The sequence below is a fragment of the Ursus arctos genome, unplaced genomic scaffold, assembly GCF_023065955.2.
Source record: "Ursus arctos isolate Adak ecotype North America unplaced genomic scaffold, UrsArc2.0 scaffold_125, whole genome shotgun sequence".
NCBI classification, from domain to species: Eukaryota; Metazoa; Chordata; class Mammalia; order Carnivora; family Ursidae; genus Ursus; species Ursus arctos.
This window is the reverse complement of record NW_026622792.1, coordinates 1-25,565: the sequence shown is the minus strand read 5'-3', so window position 1 is coordinate 25,565 and position 25,565 is coordinate 1. Positions and strand designations below refer to the sequence as shown.

General features: G+C 45.0%; 2 protein-coding genes across 15 annotated transcripts in view; one reads left to right on the top strand and one right to left on the bottom strand.

Moving 5' to 3' along the window:
- Nucleotides 1-13,645, top strand: part of LOC113270721 (transport and Golgi organization protein 1 homolog) — a 65,280-nt gene extending 51,635 nt beyond the window's left edge. Inside the window, exons 14-15 of one of the 5 annotated variants that reach the window (XR_008958879.1) lie at nt 1,329-1,487; nt 8,724-13,645. Coding sequence is in view for 4 of the 5 variants with exons in the window: in XM_057310844.1 (XP_057166827.1) it covers nt 118-246 (129 nt within the window). In the remaining variant the exon portion in view is untranslated. Of the gene's footprint in view, nt 1-117; nt 439-1,328 lie in introns of those variants that run through there. The other 4 variants (XM_057310846.1, XM_057310847.1, XM_057310848.1 and 1 more) reach the window with 4 other exon arrangements.
- LOC130543499 (transport and Golgi organization protein 1 homolog) lies at nt 287-25,553 on the bottom strand. Of its 10 annotated transcripts, XM_057310851.1 has the most exons (12): nt 25,213-25,553; nt 20,877-20,898; nt 19,065-19,153; nt 18,754-18,831; nt 18,312-18,422; nt 17,659-17,722; nt 17,353-17,491; nt 15,231-15,332; nt 14,499-14,552; nt 14,360-14,395; nt 14,213-14,280; nt 14,070-14,089 (listed from the first exon to the last, which is right to left on the bottom strand). In XM_057310851.1, exons 1-10 carry the CDS (start codon nt 25,354-25,356, stop codon nt 14,368-14,370), a joined length of 831 nt encoding a protein of 276 aa, XP_057166834.1. In that variant the 5' UTR covers nt 25,357-25,553; the 3' UTR covers nt 14,070-14,089; nt 14,213-14,280; nt 14,360-14,367. The 10 variants fall into 10 exon arrangements, with proteins under 10 accessions (XP_057166841.1, XP_057166842.1, XP_057166835.1 ...); XM_057310858.1 differs by lacking the exons at nt 17,353-17,491; nt 17,659-17,722; nt 18,754-18,831; ... (1 more) ...; nt 20,877-20,898; nt 25,213-25,553 and adding exons at nt 287-371; nt 1,616-1,753; nt 10,551-10,633; nt 11,223-11,375; nt 12,970-13,052 and having other exon boundaries at nt 13,995-14,089; nt 18,312-18,399; XM_057310850.1 differs by having other exon boundaries at nt 14,043-14,089; nt 14,213-14,395.
- Between the last annotated feature and the right edge of the window lie 12 nt (nt 25,554-25,565).

Here is a 25,565-nt window from a genome sequence, read left to right as displayed (position 1 = left end):
TCCTCCCTCACCACGCAGGAGGAGTTGGGTGTATGTGTCTGTTGCTTCTTAGGTCCTTTACTCCAGTCCATTCTGCACCAGAGCTCCTGGATCATGCAAAGCCCTCCTTCTTCCCAGGTTGTTGAAGCAGCCATCCTCCAGAAGCATTGGGGTCATGGCTGGGCCAAGGTGTCAAGGTCTGTCTGTCCACATTCTGCCCTGGAGAGGCAGTTACCCGCCTCAGGTCAGCCTGAGCTTCCTCCATAAATGGGATTGTCATGCCCTGTGCGCAGGGACTGGGCCGAATGATGGCAGGAGAGAGGGGGAGACAGGAGAGGTGGTCCCCTGTGGTGGTCCTGGACAGGACTGAACAGAGCAGAAGGTCTGAGGGCCTGTGGAGAGATAGAGAAAGAGACTGTCAGGGAGAGGGACACTGAGTGGGTGTTGGGGGGATTGGGCAAGTCCTGGAAAGTGAGAGGAACCAAGAGAGGGAGAGGGGGTAGAGAAAAGCAGAGACAAAGAGGAGTTGGAAGGATGAAAAGCAGTTGCTGGTCTAGGTGTGTGGAGGTGGACCATGGACCAGGGGGGAGGAGGTCTAGGTAGGTGCTCTGAGCATTGGGACCGGAGAAGGCGGGAATCCAGGACGTCAGATTTCCCTGAGCCCAAAGCTCCGACCTCTCTGGGGCAGAGCTGTGCAGAGGCCATTTCACTTGGGAAGATGGGCACCCCTCCTTTTCATGGCGTTGTGGGGCCGAGCCTCACGATCTGTCATGGAGAGAGATGGCTTGGATAGACCAGAGCACATTCAGTCCCTCCATCTGAGGGGTCATGACTTTGAGCATTGCAGGGAATACCAGGAAGGCCAGCAGAGGGCGCGCGCGCACCTCCAACAGGAAGGGGGCGGTTTCTCTGCGTGCGCAGCCACGGCCAGCAGAGGGCGCGCCAATGGCCTTTTCTGACCCAAGGCGCCTCAGAGCAGGAAGGGCTCCAGAAGCCTCCCAAGAATCTGGCCCCTCTCTGGCTGCAGGGGATAGATCGCCAAAGCTGCGGTTTCAGTAGGTTCGGCCCCCACCCTGGGAAGACCCTGGGGCCTTTGCAGCAACTTGTCGCCTCCCGAGGTAGAGGAAGAAGCTGCCTTGTTGGCTGAGTGCTGAGGGGGCGGCTCTGGGCGGCTTCCCAGGACATGCTGGTAAGTGAGCAGCACAGTCGCTTGCATTTTGAGGGCTGTTCCCCTGGTTCAGTCCTCATTTTCCCTGCGGGTATTTGAACAGACCTGTTTTACTCAGGGATCCGTGGCTTGAGGGGTCCCGCGACACCACATCAGAGATGCTGTGGTTGGCTTGTTACAGATGCAGGCTTGTTTCTGGGGAGAAATCCTGAGCCAAACTCAGAGGAACGGGAGCCGCTTTCAGTGGGGACTTGAATGCACTAACTGCTGACTCTCAGGACTTCCTAAAAGAATGAGCTGGGGTCCCACTTCCCTAATTCTGCTGGAACCTGAGACCCAGGTAGAAACACAAACTGCCCTCCATTTTGTAACCTTAAAGGTAGAAACTCTGAGGGATTTATCAGCCGAAGTTGGTTTTGTTTGGGAAGGAAGAAGAATAGAATGTAGGACAAAGAAGCAGTGACTAACCCTTAGGCACATTGGGGAGCATCAGAGAGGCTCACTGTTTTCAGGCGAAAAGGGGGCAGTTTAGAAGGCTGTTAGGAACCAAAAGTCCATTGGAGGCATCTGGTAGTTCAAATCATTGTGGCTTCTCATGGTTGAGTCCTGTTGGGAGGTGGGGGTTGGGGGGAGGGGATGGAGAGAGGAGAATAGAGTTCCTGTAGCTGGAATAGTGGAGTATTCACGTGCGAGGTCAAGTCCATGTCTTCCTGTTGGGTCCCCAGTTTATTCAGAGTGATAGTGTGTCCGAGCTCCCCCTGCCAAAACCTCCTGACTGTTTTGTGGCATTTCCCGTTACGACTTTTCACATTTCCCCGTTCTGATCAAGATTTGCCTTGAGGAGCAAAATAAGTCCGTCAAAGACAGATACTATATGATTTTAGTCATTTGTGGAATTTATGAAATAAAACAAATGAGCAGCGAGAAGAAAAAAGAGGCAAACCAAGAAAACAGCCTTTTTACTATAGAGAACAACCTGTTGGTAATCAGAGGGGAGATGATTGGGGGGATGGGTTCAGTAGGTGATAGGGATTAAGTCATGCATTTGTGATGAGCACCAGGTGTTGCCTACAAGTGTTGAATCACTAGATTGCACACCTGAAATGAATATAACTGTGAGGTAATTGTAATTTAAAAAACTTTAAAAAAGTTTCCATGGAAGAATTTTTTTTAAAGATTTTATTTATGCGTGTGTGTATGAGAGAGAGAGAGAGAGAGAATCAGGCAGAGGGAGAAAGAGGCTCCCCGCTGGGCAAGGAGCCCAGTGTGGGACTCAGTCCTAGGATACTGGGATCATGACTCACTGGATCATGAGCCAAAGGCAGATGCTTAACCGACTGAGCCACCCAGGTGTCCCTGGAAGAATTTCTGATCAGCAGTCAAGTTCTTTGTATTTAGTGGTTTTGTGTTTCAGTGCCAGCAAGGTCTTTTTCTGGTGGCGTGTCTCATGTTGGAGGAAATGTGCATCACAGTTGTAAACTACTCAAGTGACACTTGAAGAACTGGGAAGGTTAGAAGGGAGAAACTCTCATGTACTTCCTGTGTGAAGTCTGTATCTGCTCGAGATTGAGACCAGTGAGCCAGCATCACCTCACTGGGGACACTGTTTCTACAAAGGATTGACAGACAGCAAGTACAGAATCAAAAGCAAGATGACAATTCCAAACCATGTGTTGGTTCTAACCCAGGACCCTAGGTTTGAAAGGAGCCAACTGAAAATATTTATTGGCAGTTGTTTACCTGAAGGAAGACAGGTTTCTCCCTATGAAGGCAAACCCGGAGTCACGTGTGCCTCCTGGAAGTGTCTTCCTCAAGTGTCTGGGAGCAAAATAGTGAAATACTGCGAGAATGCACTAAATGAAATCACTGAGTACATCTGGGAATACAGATACACTGGGGAACATGAAGCATTAGAGAACTTGTTGCAAGAATAGGAATACTTCCGGGACATTTCAAAACAGTATTGTTATCTCAAAAGAGCTGTTTAAAACTCCATGTGTTATCAGTAATGGTCTGTTATGTTATAAATTCAGAAACAATGCATTTGGATTAGAATCCGGATGTTCAAACTATGTAATTATATAAGTATAGCACCATTTATTTATTCTGCTTTTGGTGAATAATTGTTTCCAGTTTTTTGTTATTCTGAACAATGCTGCAACGGACATTCTCACACGTTTCCTGGTGTGTAGGTTCAAGATTTTCAATAGGGCATATACATTTTCTAGTATTGGAATTTCTGGTTTGTAAGAATGAACGTGTAGAGTTTTGCAAGATAATGCAGAGTATCTTTCAAAATAGTTGTACCAATTGTACTTGTCCCAGTACTGCATAGAATTCCTATCTTCACCAATAACTGGTCTTGCCAAGCTTAATTTTTTGCCAACCTGATGAATGTAAAAGGGTTACTCTTTGTGGCCTTAAGGTGAATTTTTATGATTATTATTGAGGTTGAACATTTTTCATGTTTTTATTCACCACTAGGATTTTTTTCTTCCATAAAATTCTAGTTTTGCCATTGGGCTATTTGCTTTTCTCTTTTTGTTATGTAGGAATTAGCTTTTCAAATATTCTGGATATTGATCTGTGGTTGGTTGTGCGTGTTATGAATAAAACATTCTTTGTTATCAGTTTTTGAATTCAGATAGCTGAGTTAAAATAATGAAGACTACCTAGATTTCAGAATCTGTTTGGTTCCTGATTTTCATATAAAAGTTAGCTGGAGTTTGAATGATAAAGTATAATTCAAAGATTTCATTCAAATATTCTTGTTTCCTGGGACGCCTGTATCTTTTTCTGGTTTCTAATTTAATTTTTCTCTAAGGTATCTTTTTGTTAGCAAAAGTTCTTTTCCTTTTTTTTTTAAGATTTTATTTATTTATTTGACAGAGAGAGAAAGAGAGAGCCCGTGAGAGAGGGAACACAAGCAGACGGAGAGGGAGAGGAAGAGGCAGGCTCCCAGCAGAGCAGGGAGCCTGATGCAGGGCTGGATGTGGGGCTGCATCCCAGGACTCTGGGATCACACCCTGAGCTGAAGGCAGACGCTCAACGACTGAGACACCCAGGCATCCCAGCAAAAATTCTTAATTTTAACGTTGTCATGCTTACCAATTTTCTTTCTGAAGAATGCTTTTTTGCCTTGGTGAAGAAGTATTTTCTTATCCTGGGATCATAAAGATATCTTTCTATATATTCTTCTGCAAGTTTAACCAGTTTTATCTTTCATTTTGAAGTCGGTAAATCCATTGGAAATTAGATTTTGTGTATGGCAGGAGATAGAGATCTACCATGTGGATGACCAGTTGTCCTGACATCATGTATTTCATACACCATTCCCCAGTGATCTGTAGTGCCCCCTGTGTCATGGATGAAGTTCTCATACATTTGTGATTCTGGTCTGGGTGCACTAGTGGTAGTCATTAGTCTCCCAGCATGAATAACACCCTATCCTAAATCTTATAGCTTCATAATAATTCTTGATATCTGGTGGGGCAGTTCTCCTTTCCTTATTCCTTTTTTTCCCCCCTAAAGATTTTATTTACTTATTTTTGTGCACATGGGAGGGGGTGCAGAGGGAGAAGCAGACTCCCGCCGAGCAGGGAACCCGATGTGGGACTGGATCCCAGGACCTGGGATCATGACCTGAGCCGAAGGCAGATGCTTAACCGAATGAGGCCACCCAGGCGCCCTCCCCTTTCCTTTTTCTTCAGAAGCATCTTGGCTGTCTATGGGTCTTTGCTCTTCCATATCAAGTTTAGAATTAGCCTGTCATATTTCTTGCAAACTCATATTGGGATATTAATTGCTGCTGCATAAAATATACAAGGCAATTGGAAAAGTATTGACATTTTTTTATGATTTTGAATTTCTCTGTCTATAAACACGGCATGTTTTTTTTTTTCATTTGTCTTTAATGTTGTTAATAAATTAAAAATTCTGTTTCTTTAAAGAAACCAAACAAAAACAAAACAAAAACAAACAAAAGGAATCAGGGTGCAGTTAATAGTTTAGGTAAAAGAAAGACTTTTGAATTCTGAAACTTCTAAAACTCTAGAAATGCTCACAAGATAAAAATGAGGCTATTTCTGGAAAGGTCATACTCCAAAGAGGTTTCCTCCTTTTGCAAGAGACTGGGAAATGCAGAAAAAGGCATGTTCTTTGCACAAAAGAGGTAGGAGGAGCAACAGTGAGAAAAGGAATGCAGGCCTGGTCCGGACATGTGGGGGAAAGCTGTCTCCCCAGATGTTTTCTCTTTCAATTTGGGAAGTATTTATGTTCTCGTGACCAGATGGTGTCCAGGTCCAGTCAGGGTCTGGTGCCTTCTTTAAATGTGTCCCGTGGACCCAAGAGCCCATTCCCTGGGATTTGGCAGCACAAGGTTTGGTTAGCAGTATCCGATAAGGTCCTCTCAAGGGAGGTTGAAGAGAATCTCTGTGGAAGTGTCTTTCCCAAGAGAAAGAATCCCCAGCTTGCAGGGTGTGATGGTCAAGATAATTATCCCCTGGGAGTGGACACTGAAAAGATTGCTCTGCTACAACAATGTTCATTTTGATAGAAGCAACTAGATCTTTGCATTATTGAAATATATCCCCTTTTCTCAACTCCAGGTCAAAAGGGGGCAGAGGTCAAATGCATGGATATCCAGTGACTATCTCCAAGGTTGGGAGTCAGAGCTCCAAAGGGGATGGCCTTGAGATTTAGAAGAAGTATTGGCAATGCCTTTGGCCCAGGTCATTGGAAAGTCTCTGCAGATTTTGCCAATTGGGTCCCCAGTGTTGCCATTATGGTGTTGGACCAGTTGTGAGGTTAGGGGATAGTAATGTACAATGAAAGTATTGTAAAACCGGCCAAAGATCACAAACTCAGTGAAATGCCTGCACGGTAGAATGGGTTTTCTGGTCATTGTGCTGTTCAAGAGAGCTTTTCCCGGAGAGAGAATTTTTTCTAACAGGATTTTAGCCACAGAAGAGTCATTGGCCTTTCTACAAGGGAAAGCTTTGGTCCAGTGAGATAACATAGGCACATTGACTAACACAAACTTATTTCCATGAGATGAGAAAGTTGCATGAAATCCAGTTGCCAAATCTCAAATGGTTCATTGAGCAGTCTAAAATGCCCAGGGGAGGTATGGATTTGTTTTCCAGGATCGTATTTTGGACAAGTGGGACAAGCAAGGTTGGCACTTTCTGCAGTCTTCTTAGCATTTCCCCACCAATACTGGTTCATCAACCCTATCAGTTTGTCAGTAGACCAATGGTTTAATATTTGTACAGTTGTCAGGAGTGGGAATTTTAGAATTTTGGAGATGGCCATATTGTTATTTGATCCAAACCAGAATTCTCTCTTTTTATCAACTAGTCATCAGATTCCCAACATTGTTTCTCCTTGTCTGGGCCCTGTTGTTGGCCATGTCTGCTCAATTTTTCCCAATTGTCAGTTGGTAGGACATCCCTTCAGAACATGACAGAGGTCTGGCTCTCGGTGTCCTTTTGAGCAGCTTTTTTTGGGCAGAACTATAAGCCAGGTGGTTTCCTTTGGCCTCCAGAAAGTCAAGTGCAGAATATCCCTGGGACCTTAATAATAGCTAGATCTGCAGGCAAAAGCATGGCATCTGATGAATTTTAGACCTAGCAGCCATTTTTAATCTCATCCCCATTGTAAGGAAGGAAACCTCGTTTCTTCCATAATATTCCAAAACCATGAGCTAGCTATCCAAAGCACATACCGAGTATCACCTTACATGTTTGCAGTGCTGCCCTCGGCTACAATAGAAGCTGCCTTAAGGACACAGAACTCATCCTGCTGGGCTGAAGTAGCCAGAGGGAAAGGTGCTGCCTCAGTGTCCTCAAAGGGAGTTGTGGTAGCTTAGCTGGTGAGATATTTATCATTTTCCTCCTCTAAGTAAGAACCATCAGGAAAGCATGAAAAGTGTGCTTTGGTTAGAGCAATTTGCTGAAAATTGTCACAGGGAGTCAACAGGTGACCTGTCGGTGTGAAGTGGCTGTGGGGGGGTTTCATCTGTGAAGGAGGGGAGAAGGGTGGCTGGGTTGAGGCTTTTGGAACCAGAAAGAGTTATGTGAGGAGTGGTACCAGGAGGATTTCATAGGAGGTGAGGTGACTGTCTGGAAAATGTTGAGTGTGAGGAGAGTTCAGAAGGGCTTCTACTACATGGGGTGCAGCGATGGTTAAAGGGGATGGTGTGATGAATTCTTCAGTGGCCTTATCCCAGAGGGCAGTGGCAGGAATGGCTCTGAGGCAGGCGGGTATCCCCCAGCCATAGCATCTACCTATTGACTCTTATACCTTGTGGGATGATGGTGGTCCTTGTGTTTTGGGGTGAGCACTGCAAGGACATTCCCTTCCGTATCAGAGAGATGAAAAAGGGAAGTTGGTCATTAGGAGTTCCAAGGGCAGGGGCTAATGGTAGACTTTTGTTTAAAGTTTCAAAGCGGTGTCATCCCCCTCTTTCTGAATAATTGTGTTAGGTTTCTCATGTTTTAGTAAAATGTACAGCAGCTGAGCCTTAAAAGAGAAGTTTGGAATCCACTGTTGACAGTAGCCGGCCAGTCCAGGAAAGCCTGGTCATTGGTGCTTAGTTTTAGGTTGTGGGAAATTGAGGATGCCTTGAGTCTACCTGGATCCAGGTACTGTCCTTGTTCTGAGATCAGGTGACCTAAATACCTAAGCTGAGTTTGAGCAAACTGCAGTTTTTCTTTGGGGACTGCATGACCCTTTTAAGGCCAAAAGTTTTCCCAGGTGGATGCTGTCTTCCTGTGAAGAGGTGTGAGGAGGGGAGCAGAGATGCCAATCATCTACATATTGTAACAAAGGAGACACAGCACACTCACTATCATGTGGTGGGCAAAATGGGTGAAGGGGAGAGGGAGATATAGGCCTCCAGTAATGAAATGAGTAAGTCATGGGAATAAAAAGCAGAGCATAAGGAATACAGTCAATGATGGTTCGTAGTGATGTAATGGGATAGACGGTAGCTATACTCGTAGTGAATATAGCCTAATGTATAAAGTTATAGAATCACTAAGTTGTACACCTGAAACTAATGTAATATTGTGTGTCAACTGTAGTCAAAAAAAAAAAAAAAGTTGGGGGGCGCCTGGGTGGCACAGTGGTTAAGCAACTGCCTTCGGCTTGGGGCGTGATCCCGGTGTTATGGGATCGAGCCCCACATCAGGCTCCTCCGCTATGAGCCTGCTTCTTCCTCTCCCACTCCCCCTGCTTGTGTTCCCTCTCTCGCTGGCTGTCTCTATCTCTGTCAAATAAATAAATAAAATCTTTAAAAAAAAAAGTTGGAAATGTGGGATCTATTTAGATCCTCAGGAGATTTAACTTCAAAGGGGGCAGGTTTCAAGAGGTTTAAGAGAGGAGGAAGCAGAGAGAGCTTCAGAGGAAAAGGAAGGTTTGGTAAAAGGAAAAGAGGGAGAGAGGCCTTAGCAAAGTATTAACATCAAGGCAGTTGAGTCCCTAGAGGAATGTCACTCTGCCTGTTTCAAGGACTTGGGCTCTAGGAAGTAAGGAAATTTAACAATTTTTCTTCTGTCTTTGTTTCCCACATCAGATAAGAGTGTGTGAGCAGAGGAGATGAGAGGGTGCAGAGATAACAGAGGGAGATGGTGCTGCAGGTGGGGCCTGAGGTGTGGCCTGAGCACAATGTGGTTGCCTCCCTTGTCGACAAAGGTGAGGGAGGCTGAGGTGGCCCAAAGCCAATGAATCCTGGTATAGTTTGGCCCAAAGGGGAGGGCATGCAGGTGGGCTGAGGAAAGCCTCTCACATCAGGACCCACCTGCAGACAGACAGGAAAATAGTTTCGTAAGACAGACAGAAGTTGTAACACCAAGAGATGAAACCCAAAGAAAGAGCTCTCAGCATCTGCCTCCTTCTCCAATACCACGTTCCAGCAGAGCCGCATCCGTGCTAGAGCACTTGACCCCTCCCCACTGCTGCCAACTATAACAAGGGGGGAGAGGGGAATGGATATTACAGGAATAACCTACTGTCACCAAACATCACTAACCATGTCCTCTGACATTCACTAGCAAGAAGTAGCATCTTCAAAGATGAAAAAGGACCATGGCAAACTAGTGAGGCAGTACACTCCAGACACGGAGGCATTGGGATCCTGGACAACACTTCATCTTTCCTCCTCAACCACACAGAATATTTTGGTTTGTTAACAAGAGACAGAATGCGATGAAACTGCCCTTTCTTCTCAGGAATCCGAGCCACTCGAGGTGAATCCTTTGCCTGCAAGCCCCTGACTGTCCCCACGCTGCCTCACTTCCTGACACAAGGGTCTTCTGCTCTCTGCAGTTTCTGTCCATGGCCACAAACACACTTGAGGAATTAGGGGCCTGTGATCTGACAGGGGAATTGGAAAAGTGTTTTCCAAAAGGAACGTGATACCAATAACCCTTATATATCTCAGTAGCTGTGCTTATCTTAAAACACAGTCACTCAGACATTTCAGCACACTGAGTTCCAGAGTAATTTTGTCCAACAGGAAATTAAGATGGGAAGCATAAGTTAGAAAATCAACAAAACTGTATACGCTTTCCGATGGAATAGTCGAGAACGTGTGATGAGAGAAGAAACCTGCTCTCACTGTGACTTAGGACCAAACGACCTGCTCCTAGAAGCCCAACTGAAGGACTTTTGGGGCACTGGTCAGCAGATAATCACTGACGTCCCCCCTTCAGAACGTGTGTGTCAGAGTCTGTTTTGCGGCACGACACTAACAGCTTTGATCATGCAAAATAGTTGTGGAAAGGGTACAAGTATAGGGATTCTGTACAGCGTGTTTACCAGCAGAAGTAAAAAAGGGATGACTTACGAAACATAGCCTATCTAAGCATATTCCACCGCAAAGCAGATAATAAAAAATGCACGTAGAGCTTCCCCTAGTTTCCAGTCGTGAGGATGACCACAGATCTTGTCAGAGGTTAATCATCTAACCGCAATACGAACACAATACCTATCACACCAGAACGTACTCCAATGGCAGTCAGGCAGCCCAGAGACTTCCGTGTGCAGTGAGCTGTCATCCTCCTTGAGTTATTTCCCCCACGTGCGCTATGGGTGAGCAGGGGTACACAAACACACACACACACACACACACAAACACACACACACAAGACACACACACAGTGAGTGTTCTGCTATCCTTCACCTCTAACCACCTGTGGCTTTGGGAGAGGCCCCCAAAGATGATGATTTGTAACGGAGAAGCCTGTCAGCCCCTGCGTGAACTGCTTGTATTTGAGAGGTGAACGACGCCACAGACAAACTGGATGACCCACCCAACAGACACAAGGCCAGGACACGGTGCTGCCCAGACAGGAACAGGATTCCAGAAATGGTTACAACTGGAAACAGCCACCGTATTTACCTTGTCCTTCTCTGGGTCCTTCTTGGGCACGGTGCCACCTTTGTCCCCTTGAGCACCACAGGTTTCTGAATTGGACCGAGGCCCTAGAAGAGACAGAGGTGGATTAAGACGGGTGTTGGCCACGCAAGATTTAAGCCAAAGCCCTACACCTGCCCCAGCCTGTCTACTCTCCCACTCTCAGGTCCCTTCCAGATGCAGAGCGTTTCTCACAGGTCTCCGCTGACCTCTGTGGACAAAGGAGAGACCAGTCCCTCACCCTTGGGGATATGACCACTCCGCACAGTAGAGATGATTTCAGAACTAATCAATAACGCTGGACAACTGGGGCCTCCACACATGCAAGTGATGTAAAGACTGTGCTCCATTAAGCCCAGAGCCCAAAACATCATGTCTGTGCAGGGCACCTGGGCAATGCTTTTATGTTTGTCTATTGCACAATGTCACACTTCTTCTCAATGGCAGACCCCTGCTGCCCAGTTCTGTATGGTGAAATGAGACAGTCCACGAAATGGATGTCCACAGAAAGTTGAGGAATGTTCCTGTGTCCTCACTCAGGTTGATCCTTGCATTGCAAAGCCTCGTGGTACCTCCTCTACATCTTCTCCGCCGACACCAGAAGGTACAGGATGAATACGCGCTACAACTCACATCATGCAATCCAGATCATCTTACCACATGGTGGAGGAACGAGGGACAGGGGAGGCCCGCATGTCGACCAAGGTGGAGGAGGCTGAGGTGGCCCATAGCCAATGAAGCCTGGTAAATTTGGTCCATAGGGCAGGGCATGCAGGTGGGCCGAGGAAACCCTCTCACATCCGGACCCACCTGCAGACAGACAGGAAAATAGTTTGGTGAGACAGACAGAAGTTGTAACACCAAGAGATGAAACCCAAAGAAAGAGCTCTCAGCATCTGCCTCCTTCTCCAATACCACGTTCCAGCAGAGCCGCATCCGAGCTAGAGCACTTGACCCCTCCCCACTGCTGCCAACTATAACAAGGGGGGAGAGGGGAATGGATATTACAGGAATAACCTACTGTCACCAAACATCACTAACCATGTCTGCCAATGGTCACTAGCAAGAAGTAGCATCTTCAAAGATGAAAAAGGAGCATGGCAAACTAGTGAAGGCAGGACACTCCAGACACGGAAGCATCGGGATCCTGGACAACACTTCATCTTTCCTCCTCAACCACACAGAATATTTTGGTTTGTTAACAAGAGAGAGAATGTGATGAAACTGCCCTTTCTTCTCAGGAATCCGAGCCACTCGAGGTGAATCCTTTGCCTGCAAGCCCCTGACTGTCCCCACGCTGCCTCACTTCCTGACACAAGGGTCTTCTGTTCTCTGCAGTTTCTGGCCATGGTCACAAACACACTTGAGGAATTAGGGGCCTGTGATCTGACAGGGGAATTGGAAAAGTGTTTTCCAACAGGAATGTGATACCAATAACCCATATATAACTCAGCAGCTGTGCTTATCTTAAAACACAGTCACTCGGACATTTCAGCACACTGAGTTCCAGAGTAATTTTGTCCAGTAGGAAATTGAGATGGGAAGCATAAGTTAGAGAATCCACAAAACTGTGTATGCTTTCCGATGGAAAACTCGAGAACGTGTGATGAGAGAAGAAAGCTGCTCTCACTGTGACTTCGGACCAAACGACCTGCTCCTAGAAGCCCAACCGAAGGGCTTGTGGGGCACCGGTCATGCAGATAATCGATAACATCCCCCCTTCAGAAAGTGTGTGTCACAGTGTGTTTTGTGACACGACACTAACAGCTTTGATCATGCAAAATAGTTGTGGAAAGTGTACAAGTATAGGGATTCTGTATAGCACGTTTACCAGCAGAAGTAAAACAGGGGTGACTTACAAAACATGGCCTATCTAAGCACATTCCAATCCGCATAGCAGATAATAAAAAGTGGATGGAGAGCTTCCCCTGGTTTCCAGTTGTGAGGATGACCACAGACCTTGTCACAGGTTAATTATCTAACCGCAATACGAACACAATACCTATCGCACCTAAACCTACCCCAATGGGAGTCAGGCAGCCCAGAGACTTCATGTGCAGTGAGCTGTCATCTTCCTTGAGTTATTTCCCCCTTGTGCGCTATGGGTGAGCAGGGGTACACACACACACACACACACACACACACACACACACACAGAGACACACACACAGTGAGTGTTCTGCCATCCTTCACCGCTAACCACCTGTGGCTTTGGGAGAGGCCCCCAAAGATGATGATTTGTAACGGAGAAGCCTGTCAGCCCCTGGGTGAGCTGCTTGTATTTTGAGAGGTGAACGACGCCACAGACAAACTGGATGACCCACCCAACAGACACAAGGCCAGGACACGGTGTTGCTCAAAATTGGAAGTTTCTGAATAAAGTGGAAAAGGCCACGGTAGTTACCTTGTACATCCCAGGGTCTCTATTAGGCTCAGTGCCGTTGTTCCTCATGGGTGCCCCACCAGCTTCAGCATCAGACCAATGCCCTAGAATGCATGGAAGTGGTTTCAGACTGTCATTGACTGTGCAGAATTCAACCCAACCCTCCAAACCCTCCCCTACCACGTCCTAACCTCTCCCACTTTCGGGTCCCTTCCTAGACACAGAGCATTTCCCTCATGTCTCTGCTGACCCCTGATGACAAGGGGGACACTTGCCCCTCCCCCTCGAGGAAGGGACCACCGTCCTCCATCTGCTTCAGGTGCTTTCATAGCTAAAGAAACAGCAGTAGACTGCTCCGGGGAAACCAGCTACAAATGAATAAACCCTCAAAATGAACAGCATGCATTCTTCCTCAAGCCACAGGCTCATGGTTCAATCTTTCAGTCTACAGATGAGGCCTAGCATGTGTGACTGGCTATTATGGAAACATTTAACAGAAGAAATGGAGTAGACTGATCGTATAGTCGGGAGCAAAGAAACAATAGGAGATTGAGAAGTAAAGCTGTGACATCATACTGATAACATTACAGGAGTAAAATGCACACATCTCACTGATAAATGCAGTACAGCAGATTGCAAAGAAAACCAAAATAAAGGAACCTCCATAAAGAGTAAATAAATGACTTTTTTTCAAATAGTCTTTTTCTTTTCTCAAAAACTCTTTACCACTGAGTCAAGGTGGGAAGGAAGCTGGGGCTCATGACTCCTCCAGGCTCATCTCTTCAGTTGGGCGGTGGTGGGGGGCGGGGGAGGTTCTGCAGTGAGGGGACGGGCGTGAGCTCCGCCTGTCACAGGGACAGGTGCCCTGCTGCCTGGGGGAATCTGAGGAAAACACCCACCTGTCACCCCTTCAGACAACCTGCTGTCCGTAGGTACTGCTTGTGATTCTCTCCAGGACACACAATGACCACCCACAGGAATGGGAAGGACACCGTGTGCTTTCCCAGCAGAAGTCAGGCTGCCCTGTTTCACAGCGCGCTCCCTACCTCTCCGTGGAGGGCTCCACATCTCAGGTCTTCCCAGCATCGCTTCGTGCCTCATGCATCCCTCAGGCAGCATCTGTCCTTTCATCATGCGCAGTCTTGAATACAGAGAAAGAGCAGACGTCTATAAGAATTACATCACCACGTCCTCTACTGGACACCAAACAGTGTAGTTGTCACCCCTCAAAACACCCGTAAAAAGGCACATCAGACTCGCACACCTGTGTATCATGTAGGCATTCTCCCTGCTCTGCTGCTGTATCTTCCGCTCCCAAACCCGAGCCTTGATCTGCGGGAGAAAAACCCACCCATCTTCAGTTGTGCCAGACTGTGCCCCAAATGGAGAGCAGGGAAAAGAAAACACTTACCCAATTCCCTACAGCATTCTTTTCATGAACTGCGATCTGAAAAAGCCAACACACCAAAAGCGCATGTTCAGGGATCTAAGGGCCACTTCCGTCCCCTGCAGAGGGGCTAAGGGGCCTGTTGGGGCACAGCTCAGGTTACCTTGCGTTCAAAGGTGAGCTCTGCCTCCTGCAGCTGGTCTTGCATCTCTCCGATCTGTTGTTTGTCAGGTACAATTGCTTTCGTCAGATAAAGCCCAATATTGGGTGTGATTTTAAATCATCGGCCCATGTGGCCGTCCTCCAGTTATCTGTCCCCTCATCCAATTGATCCTGACACAGGAAACACTTCCACATGACTATACATGGACAGCAGGATCAAAGCTATTGTCACATCCTTTCCTTACTCATTTCTCCACACATGCAGGGTTCAGACTTGATATAATTTCCTTACCCGTTTTCAATCTTTCCCTAATTTATCACATGACAAGTATCTTTCGTCATGAAGCTCTATTCTCCTTTAACTTCTATCCTCGCCACGTTTGCCAGGGTTGCAAAGACCAGCGCCATCAGATGGCACTACCGTGTTTATGGGTAGGATTCATCCTACGACAAACTGCTTTCCTCAAGATGACCACCATTGACACCACAACCAGGGACTCTGGCGTGGAACAAGTTTCCACAGAGTCAGGCCAGAGCTGGTTATCAGGACATGTTTATTAACATGGTTGTTTTGCTCTTTCTAAAACTTATCTCTTTGGGTCTGTTAATTCTTTCTGGATATGTCCCCTGAATTTTTGTTTATATTACTTGTTGAGTCTAGACATTGTACAAAGGTGAAAAATACAAAGTAAACAAGGATTTCGGGAGCCGCTAGTATGGTGTCTGAACTCACTTGTACTTGTCCATTTCTTCTTTGGTTACTTTCAAATTTTCCTCGGCATCTGACAGCTGATTCTTTGTTGCCTCCAGTTCATAAAGTGTCTTTTCCAGCTTCCTAAAATGGGAAAGGTATATACATAGACCAGTAGCCAAGGTCCAGATTTCCTGCCGTTTTTCCTCCCAGCACACTTGCGGCCTAGATTTGAATGGCTTCCATAAATGCACAGACTGTGAACACCATCAGGGAAATGAACTGAAGGCCCCATTTAGGGCTAAAGAAAAATCAGATTCTGGCTGCTGCCACGTCCCCTGCAATCAGAGCTGTCTTTGTACTTCTCTACTTCAATTCATTCATCACCAAGTCACCAAATAACACTGCACTTTGTGCCCTCTCAGAATAGGTCTTTCTTTCTCTGAGATGGTGAAGGCTCATTTCAGTTCAAAGTGAGAAACTAGGCCTGAAAACTATTTGGATGAAGCAGGAGACCATCATTAGTCTTACACCTCCATGGGGAGCCCCGATCCTCAGACCAAGGCTGTGCCCGACACGGACAGCCCAAAAGGAAGCCTTCCAGAGTACGGCTTCATCAGCATGGTAACTCACTCCCAGACATCTCTAGGGTTTAGAAGTACAACCCCTGCTTCCTCCTTCAAAGATCCTGGTGGAGGAAAAGGCCAATCTTAGTGCTGACAGTATGTCCTGAAGTATAAAATGATGTGAACTGTCACACAGTCAGGGTGTTATCTCCAGGCAACAGATGTCAGATGGACAACTATCAACTGCATGGAGTCAACCTACTTTAACAGAGTCCACTGATAGTGAAAGCAGCAAAGAGCGATGCTTAGAAAGGCTGGTTTCCTGTGTCGCCCTCAGACTCTTTTGTTCATGGTGTTGATTTAAAGGGTTTCAATGTGATTCTTGATTTACTCAAGAATCACATGCAAAAAGACTCTTAGAAACTGAGACAAAAGCTCTAGACAGAGAAGGACTCATGCATTTGCTTCTGGTCTCTCAGGCAATCCTTCAGCACATGCTCTGTGGAGTGGCTGTAATGTAGTGGTTCAGCTGTGAGGTGTTGAAGAGAGAAAGGTGGTCAGGACACTGTACCTGCCCCAGAAAGAACTTACCGATGAACAGAACCAAGATGCCAGTGAGACAGAGCGGCCCCCACCCCCGGTGTGGGAAGGATTAGCACAAAGCTGAGTCTCCAGGGAAGAGGGGGAACAGTTTTGCTTTTCAGCATGAATGAGGGACTCTAAGGTCCTGAGAACTTTCTCCTCCTGAGGAAAATAGAGGAAGTACTGTACAAAAGTGGAAACTCGTGAGTGAATGCACCCAACTTCTAAGGAGCGCATGAAGAAACAGGAGAACCAGATGCAGAAGAAGGAAGCCCAGGAGAAAGCCAACCTGGCAGTGGGAGCCAAACTCCCCAGGGCTCATCAATGAGTTCTGGAACAGGCAAGTGAACTGCAAAGAAACTGAATGACTTTATGAGCACAGCCTTAGAAGGAAACAAGTGCTGTTCAGGGTCAGCCAGCAAAGGTGAGCCCCTAGTGAAACTGCAGGCTTTGCTTGGGACGCAGGAGAGTTACACCTACAAAATCAGGTGGACAGGAAATACCCCGGCCTTCTTAGGATTGGGCCACAGTGAACGATTTTGGTTGTACACTGGATGAAGGGATCCAGTATTGCTGGAGCCCCAACCCACTTTCCACAAAGAAATTCCCATTGTTTCTGCAGCAAGAGAATTCCATTTTTCTCTACACATTCTTGACCCAAGTCTGGTACTGAACAAGAAACTGACTGAATTCAGGGCTGATGAGAACATGTGATGAGACTGAAACCAAAAGGACAATGTAGATGGACCCAGAGGGGATCCAGGTATCAAGCTGATTAGTGCTGGTACCTTCCCTCTTCTGCCCCAATGAATCACACCACAACGTGTGACAAGCAGTTGGAACAGAAACAAAAATGCAGGTTGCACAGATCAAGGTAGGAAGGGCAGGTACTTCTACAGAATGCATTTGGCAAAAATACTCTAGATCCAATTCCCAACGAACTACAACTATCTAGCCTGGCTGCCACATAAATTCATACAACAGTGTTTGTGACGATTAACACAGGAATAGCTTACTCTTCGGCAGCCACTTTTCTTCGTTCAGAGAAATCCACCACGATACCCAATTTCTTCCTTAGCAGCTTCAATTCCACTTCCTTAGCTGCTTTCAAAGAACTCAGGGCGTTGCACTTCTGTTCCAGGACCTTTTTGCTTTCTGTAAAGGATGAGTTTTCTTTTGTATGAGTGGGCACGTGACCTGAGAACTTGGTTTTGTTGGGGAAAGGAGAAGGGCAAGACCTTGAAGGCAGGAAGGCATTCTTTCCCTTCCCAATGCAAACTCATTGCCAGCATCTGGGGATTTCTTTCCCTAAAATAACATACCCTTCAGTACACGTTTTTTGGACTCCAAGTCTCCCTGCTCTTCATCCTCCAATGCATCTTGGGCCTTGAAGACGGATATGAGGAAAGACATTCAAGAAATCATGATCACAGAACAATGTGAGTGCACCTAACAGAACGGGATCATGCAGTGCAACAAAGAAAGCCCTTGAGGCATAAATAGAACAAGGAGAAAGTAAGGAGACCCACACTTTTGTATACACACATATACACAAACACACACAAACACATATACCTAATTATATACATAAATTATATATGTACATATCTTCCCCTATTAACATTGAAAATTCTCTCTTCAGCATTGACAGGAAGGGACTATACAATTTGGCTGGCTATCACCCTTCATAACTCAAGTATCTTGTGGGATTTTCTGCATATCTTGGAGGGCAGGGCTGAACGATGTGATAATTACCTAGCTGTGAAATAAACCATACTTCCTAGTCCTTGAAATAGCAGACCTCATCGTGATGGTCCTAAGTGAAATTCCAGCTCACTGTTCGGTAGGAGTTTCAGTTCCCAGATGCCCACTCTCTACTGTGGTAAACAGCAAGCGAATACGCGGCCCTCCCCTCACCCAATGACCAAAAGCCTCCCGAGCCACGTTAAGGTAAATCTCAACAGCCAACTCTTACCATGTCCTCATTCTTGACATTCTTCTCTCTCATAGCTTGCAACATAGTCCGCTTGAAATGAAGGGCGACACTTAAATTTGCATTAACCCGTTCAACCTTTCCGATGTTCTCCTTCAACAAAACATATTGAATGAGTAATAATAATTCATCACTTAGGGCACGTGGGTGGCATCTGGGTGTCGCAGTAGGTCCAACTCCTGCTTTCATTTTGGCTCCAGTCCCCACCTCAGAGTCATGGGACTGACCCCTGCGTCAGCCTACACACTCAGCATGGAGTCTCCTTGGGATTCTCTCTCTCCCTCTGCCCCCCTCCACTCGCTCTTTCTCTCTCGCAAATCAATCTTTAAAATAATAATAATAATAATAATAATAATAATAATAATAATTCATTACTTTTATTTCTGTTGTTAGAACACAATTCAGGCAAAGAAGGGATCCTTACCTTCAATTTAAGAATTTTGTCAGAGAGAAACTGATGTTCTCTCTTCATTTCTGCGCGATGTTTCTTTCTTTCCCTGATCTATAAAATATACGAAAAGGGAATCAGAATTCAAAAATAGCAGAGTGTTAGACAAAGCTATCTAACGCTGTGTGACTCCTTTCTCGGATAGAGAGGCAGTGCTCTACACTTGTGAAGCTTCTCTTGAATCGCGATCATTTGTGGGTCACGTGAAATAGGTCAATAGGATGAACTACCAGAGGGGGAAGTAACCAAAATGAAATCACAAAAAATATTTGAAAGGGCACTGATACCTTCTCCTCCCAAATGGATATTTCTTTAGCAAGTTCCCTGTTTTCATTTTTAAGCCGATGGATCTTTTCAGCTATTTGTTGTAAAGTAACTAAAAGGAGAAAAAAGAATTTCTAAGATAATTAGCAAAACCAGTGACATCGAATAATCCCACTGTAATAGCCCCAGAGACACATTCTTGGACACTTGGGTGTAACTAACTTGATAGCATTCCCATTGTGCCTGAAAAAGCAAGGTTTAGCAGCATTTGAAACCTAAGACAACCTATTTCAGGGAGATTCCTACTTAAAATGTTTTCAGAAATAGAGAAACACAATCAAATGTCTTCTATTTTTCTCCCATCTGTAAGCATCATTCTTGGAAAATTCAATCACTGCAAATACTTATGTCATCACCAGAGATGTAACAGAAAAATCAAGCATCCTTTCAACTAACATCTCTCTCCTCCAATGATTAAGGTACGTAAGTAGGTCCCTGCAAACAACCCAAAATGAACAAAACCATCCTTTGCTCCTGCTCAGCGCCACGTCTACTTCCAGGTCCTACTTGGAATTCCACACAAGGAAAGCTCAAAATGTCAACTGAGTGGCTACTCAAAGGCCTTCCATGACTTCCTGCTGCTCACAGATTGCCTTTCAGGAACCCCAGGCTGGGGGCTCTGGAGGACCAGATCTTTGGAATCAAACACACTTGGGTACACTCTCCATGTTACACAGAGTCTCTGGAGTGCCTGGTAACTCACACTCCCTGGAACACAAGGTTTTCTCAGCCCAACTTGAGAATGCCACCCTCCATCCTTAAGGGAAAACAACCCTCATGAAGCTCCCTATCACAAGTGGATAACACCTGTAAGCTCTAGAACACAGACTCCTCTAACAGGCACTTAATTCTCTCATCTTGGGGCACCTGGGTGCCTCAGTTGGTTAAGTGACTGCCTTCAGCTCAGGTCATGATCCCGGGGCCCTGGGATCCAGTCCCACATCCAGCTCTCTGCTCAACTGGGAGCCTGCTTCGCCCTCTCCCTCTGCCTTCCACTCTGCCTGCTTGTGCTCTCTCTCTGTCAAGTGAATAAACCAAATCTTTCAAAAAATAATAAGTCTCTCATCTTACCTCAAGTGCAGATTCTCTTCTATTGGCCCAATGTGAGTGCTCTCGTGCCCCGAGATCTCTCTTCTCACCACCACCACTGCTGCACTCACAGGGACAAACACCAGCATTCGAGGGTTTGCTAAGTGCCAGGCAGCCACCTCGGCCGTCAGACAGCACCATGGAATCACCACAATCCATGAGGCCCGGACACAATACATTACCACCCCTGGCACACGTTCCTTTCCACTCCTTCTCCCCTGGCAGGAAAGGCTCCCTCCACTTCAGACTCAAAAGCATGCTTTAAACCTCTCTTGTGACACACACTCTGCCTGGCAATACCTGTCTTCTTCTCCAAGTGTAGCCTGCTTGATAGACTCAGAGTGTTTTCTCATCGTCACATTTCACCAAGAGCCAGGTCATGGCAAAGTACCCACTCCAGACCTCAGGCTCCTATCCTCACTTGCCTCCTAAACTTCTCTCTGCAAAATTACACCCTTTTTGTTCTCCCTCCTCCCATGAGGTGTTCCTCCTCCTGGTCTCCTAAGAGATGGCAACACCCTCCACATTATCACTTAGACTCCACATGGAGAAGAGAAAGATTTTCAAGACTTAACAAGTCAATTAGACATCAGAAGTCACCACATTTATCCCTAGTCAAATTACACCCACATCAAACACCGGTACTGAGAATTTATTACAAAGAAAACTAAAGCCAGAAATCTTACCTTCATATTGTCGAGGGGCAATCTAAGAGTGGAAGAAACAAAATTAAGTTTGATGTCAAAACATATTACTAGAAAAAATCTACAGTTCAGATAAATACTGAAATAGTAATCCAAAGAAGTTACAGTAATCATTTTACTTAGCAGAATGAATTCACAGGATTAGAAAGAAGACAAAATTAGCATTTCTAACTATGAAACTCATCTATGACTTTCTCTGAGTCATCATAGTTCACAATTCATTTTTGATAAAGAGCACAAAGGTGTATAACTTACGTTTTACCTCAAAATCTATTCACATTCTATTAAATGAACGTTCACCCTATTCAATTTTGACAAGGGATCGGGTGGACATTTAAAAAATAATCATTAATTCATCGTTTCCCTAACTGTTTTGTAACCAATATCCACACTGAAGTTTAGAACCTGGGATTATTGTTCAATCCTGAAAGATATAAAATGGAAGGAAGGAAGAAAGAAAGGAAGGCAGGCCGGTAGGGAGGAAGGCGAACAAGCAAAAACTCTGAGAAAGATATGCTTCTTGCCTTCTCTAGAAAGCCTTTCTGAAATCTTACAAAGACTTGGCTATTTGCTGAATTCACATGCAGTTACAGCACACAAGGTGTTATGAATTTTCCCAGACTACTACAAATGGAGGGTCATCAAAAAGAAATGAAAGCCATCGACGAGAAAAAGAGTGGCACGTGGCGAGTGATGAAGCATGAGCAACAACAGAAATGACAGCTGATGTTTCGAAAAAGGGGAACCAGGCTCCCCAGAATCGAGTCACCCAGATAAATTATAGCTCAATAAAATCTAGGCAAGACCCCATTTTGACACCATTAGCATATTTCCCCGTTCAAAAGTTTTACAGGATGATGAGAGGCTGAGGCCAGCCCCCAAATCTTGCCAGGATATTGGAATACCAGCACACTATCAACAAGCCAGTCATGATAATGTTGTTGGGGAATGTGCATCAGTGGAGGGCAAACAGAAAATCATGGCTATTCCATTAATTTCACGTGCTGCTTAGGAACCTCTGAGCTTCCGTGGCCCTTGTCACCCAGCCCCACAGGCGGGAAAAGTGAAAAGATGGATGGGGCACACCAAATACTTAATATTTTTGTTTTCTTTCTGAAGGGAAGCTTTCTCCATTGGCCGGGACAGGGAGAAAATTCCCATTTAGAAATAAACTCAAAAGCTTTCTGTTCTTCTCAGAAAGGTCTGCCCTCAAGTGAAATATGTCACCAGAGCCTAATTGGGGGTTTCCCAAAGACTAAGCAATAGAGCTGAGGGCAAATACTCAACTCCAGTGCTCTCTCCTCCCTGTCTCACCTGGGAGTAAACTCAGTCTAACCCCTAGCCAGTTAAGTAGAAAACATCACCCTAAAGTCCACTTATCTAAGTTTCTTTACTAGGACACAATACCTACCTTTCAACACAACCTTACAGGGCACACTACAGGTAAAAACCACAACAGCAAGCACTAGAAACACACTTCCCATGGCAGAGATGATGGGATTAAGCAGGCTAGGAATTACAAGTCCCTTCCATGTATGATACTGGATCTCAGAATAAAATGGACAATAGGAAGAAGAGATGGTGAATGTACACAGAGAGATGAAACTCTAAGATTTTAATGTAATTCTAGACAACAACACCATAGCAGAAATCAAGAATGCCTTTGATGGGTTCCTTAACAGACTCAACATACCAGAGGAAAGAATCATTGAGCCTAAAGAAATTCCAGTAGAAAATTCCAAAAGAGAACACAAAGACAAAAATTACAAAGACGGCACAGAAAATCCAAGACTAGTGGGACAAATACAAAACATGTAACACACAAATTATAGGAATACCTATTCCTACAGGAGAGAAGGGAGAGATATTTGAAGCAATGACTGAGGATTTTCCAAAATTAATATAGTCACCAAATCACAGATCCAGGAAGCTCAAAACATCGAAAGCCAGATAAATACCAAAACAAACACACAAACAACTAACAAACAAAAAACACTAACAATGCCTGATCTAGACTATTCAGCTACAGATCATTAAAGACAAAGAAACTATTCTGGAAATCTGGAGCAGGGGTTGGGCTAGGTGTCTGAAGGAGGTGGAGGGGAGCAATAACACCTTACCCAAGAGGAACAAGGATAAGAACTACATCACACTTCTCAGAAACCATGCCATCAAGAAGGACAAAATGTTTACAGTGTTAAAAGAAACATCAAACTAGAAACCCGGCCATTGAAATGATCCTTCAAAACACACTACAGGGTAAGGAAAACTGTCAGGGGTAGTGACAGTCATTACTTCAATGGTAAAGGGGTCAATTCTCCAAAAAGACATAACAATTTCTAATGTGCGTGCATTAACAACAGAGAGTCAAAGTACATGAGGCAGAAACTGAAAATATTGCTGGTGGGAATAGATGAATCCACTCCTACTGCTGGAGAATTCAAAATCCTCTTATCGGTCATTGACAGATCCAGCAGATACAGAAGTTCCATGAGAACACAGGTGAACTGAACAGCATCACCAATCCACGGCAGCCATTAACATCTGCAGAATACTTCATTCAACAACAGAAGTACAGACATTCTTCACAATCTCCCATGGAAAAGTCACTGAGAGAGGCCATACTCGGGGCCATAAGATACATCTGAACAACCAAAGGAATAGAAACCACAGGAAGTATGTTCTCAGACCACAAATCACTCAAACTAGACATCAAGAACATAAAGATAGCTGGAGAATGACCAAACAATGGAGATTAAACAACACACTTCTGAAGAACACATGGGTTGGAGGGTAAGAGGAGGAAAGGGTGAAAGAGGTGAAAGGGATTGAGAGTACACTTATTGTGATGAGCACTGAGAAATGTATAGGATTGTTGAATCATGTTGTACACCTGAAACTAATATTACACCGTTTGCTAATTATGCTTGAACATAAAGAAAAACACACGTATGGATCAAGAAGGCACCTCAATAGAAATTTAAAACTATTTTGGCCAAAGCAACCTTTTTCATGACACATCTCCAAAGGCAAGAGAAACAAAAGATAAAATGAACTTGTGGGACTTCATCAAGATAAAAAGCTTCGGCACAGCCAAGGAAACAGTCAAAAAAACTAAGAGGCAGCCCACGGAATGGGAGAATATATTTGCAAAAGATACTACAGATAAAAGACTGGTATCCAAGATCTGCAAAGAACTTCTCAAACTCAATAGGCGAGAAACAAGTAAACAAATCATAAAATGGGCCGAAGATATGAACAGACACTTTTCCAGTGAGGACATACAAATGGCTAACAGACACATGAAAAAATGTTCAAAATCATTAGCCATCAGGGAAACTCAAATCAAAACCACACTAAGATACCACCCTACGCCAGTTACAATGGCAAAAACTGACAAGGCAAGAGACAACAATTGCTGGAGAGGATGTGCAGAAAGGGGATCCCTCCTACATTGTTGGTGGGAATGCAAGTTGGTACAGCCACTCCCAAAACAGTGTGGAGGTCCCTTAAAAAGTTAAAAATTGAGCTACCCTATGATCCAGCCATTGCACTACTGAGTATTTACCCCAAAGATACAAACGTAGTGAAGAGAAGGGCCATATGAACCCCAATGCTCATAGCAGCATTGTCCACGATAGCCAAATCGTGGAAGGAACCGAGATGCCCTTCAACAGATGACTGGATTAAGAAGTTGTGGTCCATATATACAATGGAATATTACTCCGCTATCAGAAAGAACTAATTCTCAACACTTGCTGCAACATGGACGGCACTGGAGGAGATAATGCTAAGTGAAATAAGTCAAGCAGAGAAAGACAATTATCATATGATTTCTCTCATCTATGGAACATAAGAACTAGGATGATCGCTAGGGGAAGAAAGGGATAAAGAAAGGGGGGGTAATCGGAAGGGGGAATGAAGCATGGGAGACTATGGACTCTGAGAAACAAACTGAGGGCTTCAGAGGGGAGACGGGTGGGGGAATGGGATAGGCTGGTGATGGGTAGTAAGGAGGGCATGTTTTGCATGGTGCACTGGGTGTTATACGCAACTAAAGAATCATCGAACTTTACATCAAAAACCAGGGATGTGCATGGTGACTAACATAATAAAAAAAAAAACATTAAAGAAAATAAAATACTGTGTAATGTTCCAAAAAAAAGAAATTTAAAACTATTTCAATCTAGGTGATAATCAAAATTGACATTATTAGAGGGAAATTTTTAGTACTGAATGGATATAAAAATGTCCAGTGACTATAAAATTTTCTGCTTATTTATGAATAAAAGTATATCAGGTACTTTGGTATACTTACAGCGAGGACGGTTCTCCAGATGTAAATGAGAAAGGCACAAATGCCCAAATAGCCAGTAAGAATGGCAAAGTTCCACAGAACTCCAGCCCCATCAAGGCCGAGAATGAAACGGTCAGGCACAACGTGGACAAGCTGAAACAACATTTGAGATAATGAAGAATCTCAACGACATTCACAATGTATATGTCACAAGGAATCAACTTCACAGACTCCCCACCAGCCTCCAGGAAGTAAGCACACCTCTCAACTGCCTCCTCCTGGAGGAGAAGGAGCACAGAGGGATTACAAAGGAGCAGGGGCCAACTTTGGGGACTGATGAGTGTGTTTGCTCTCTTACTTGGTGATGGTTTCAT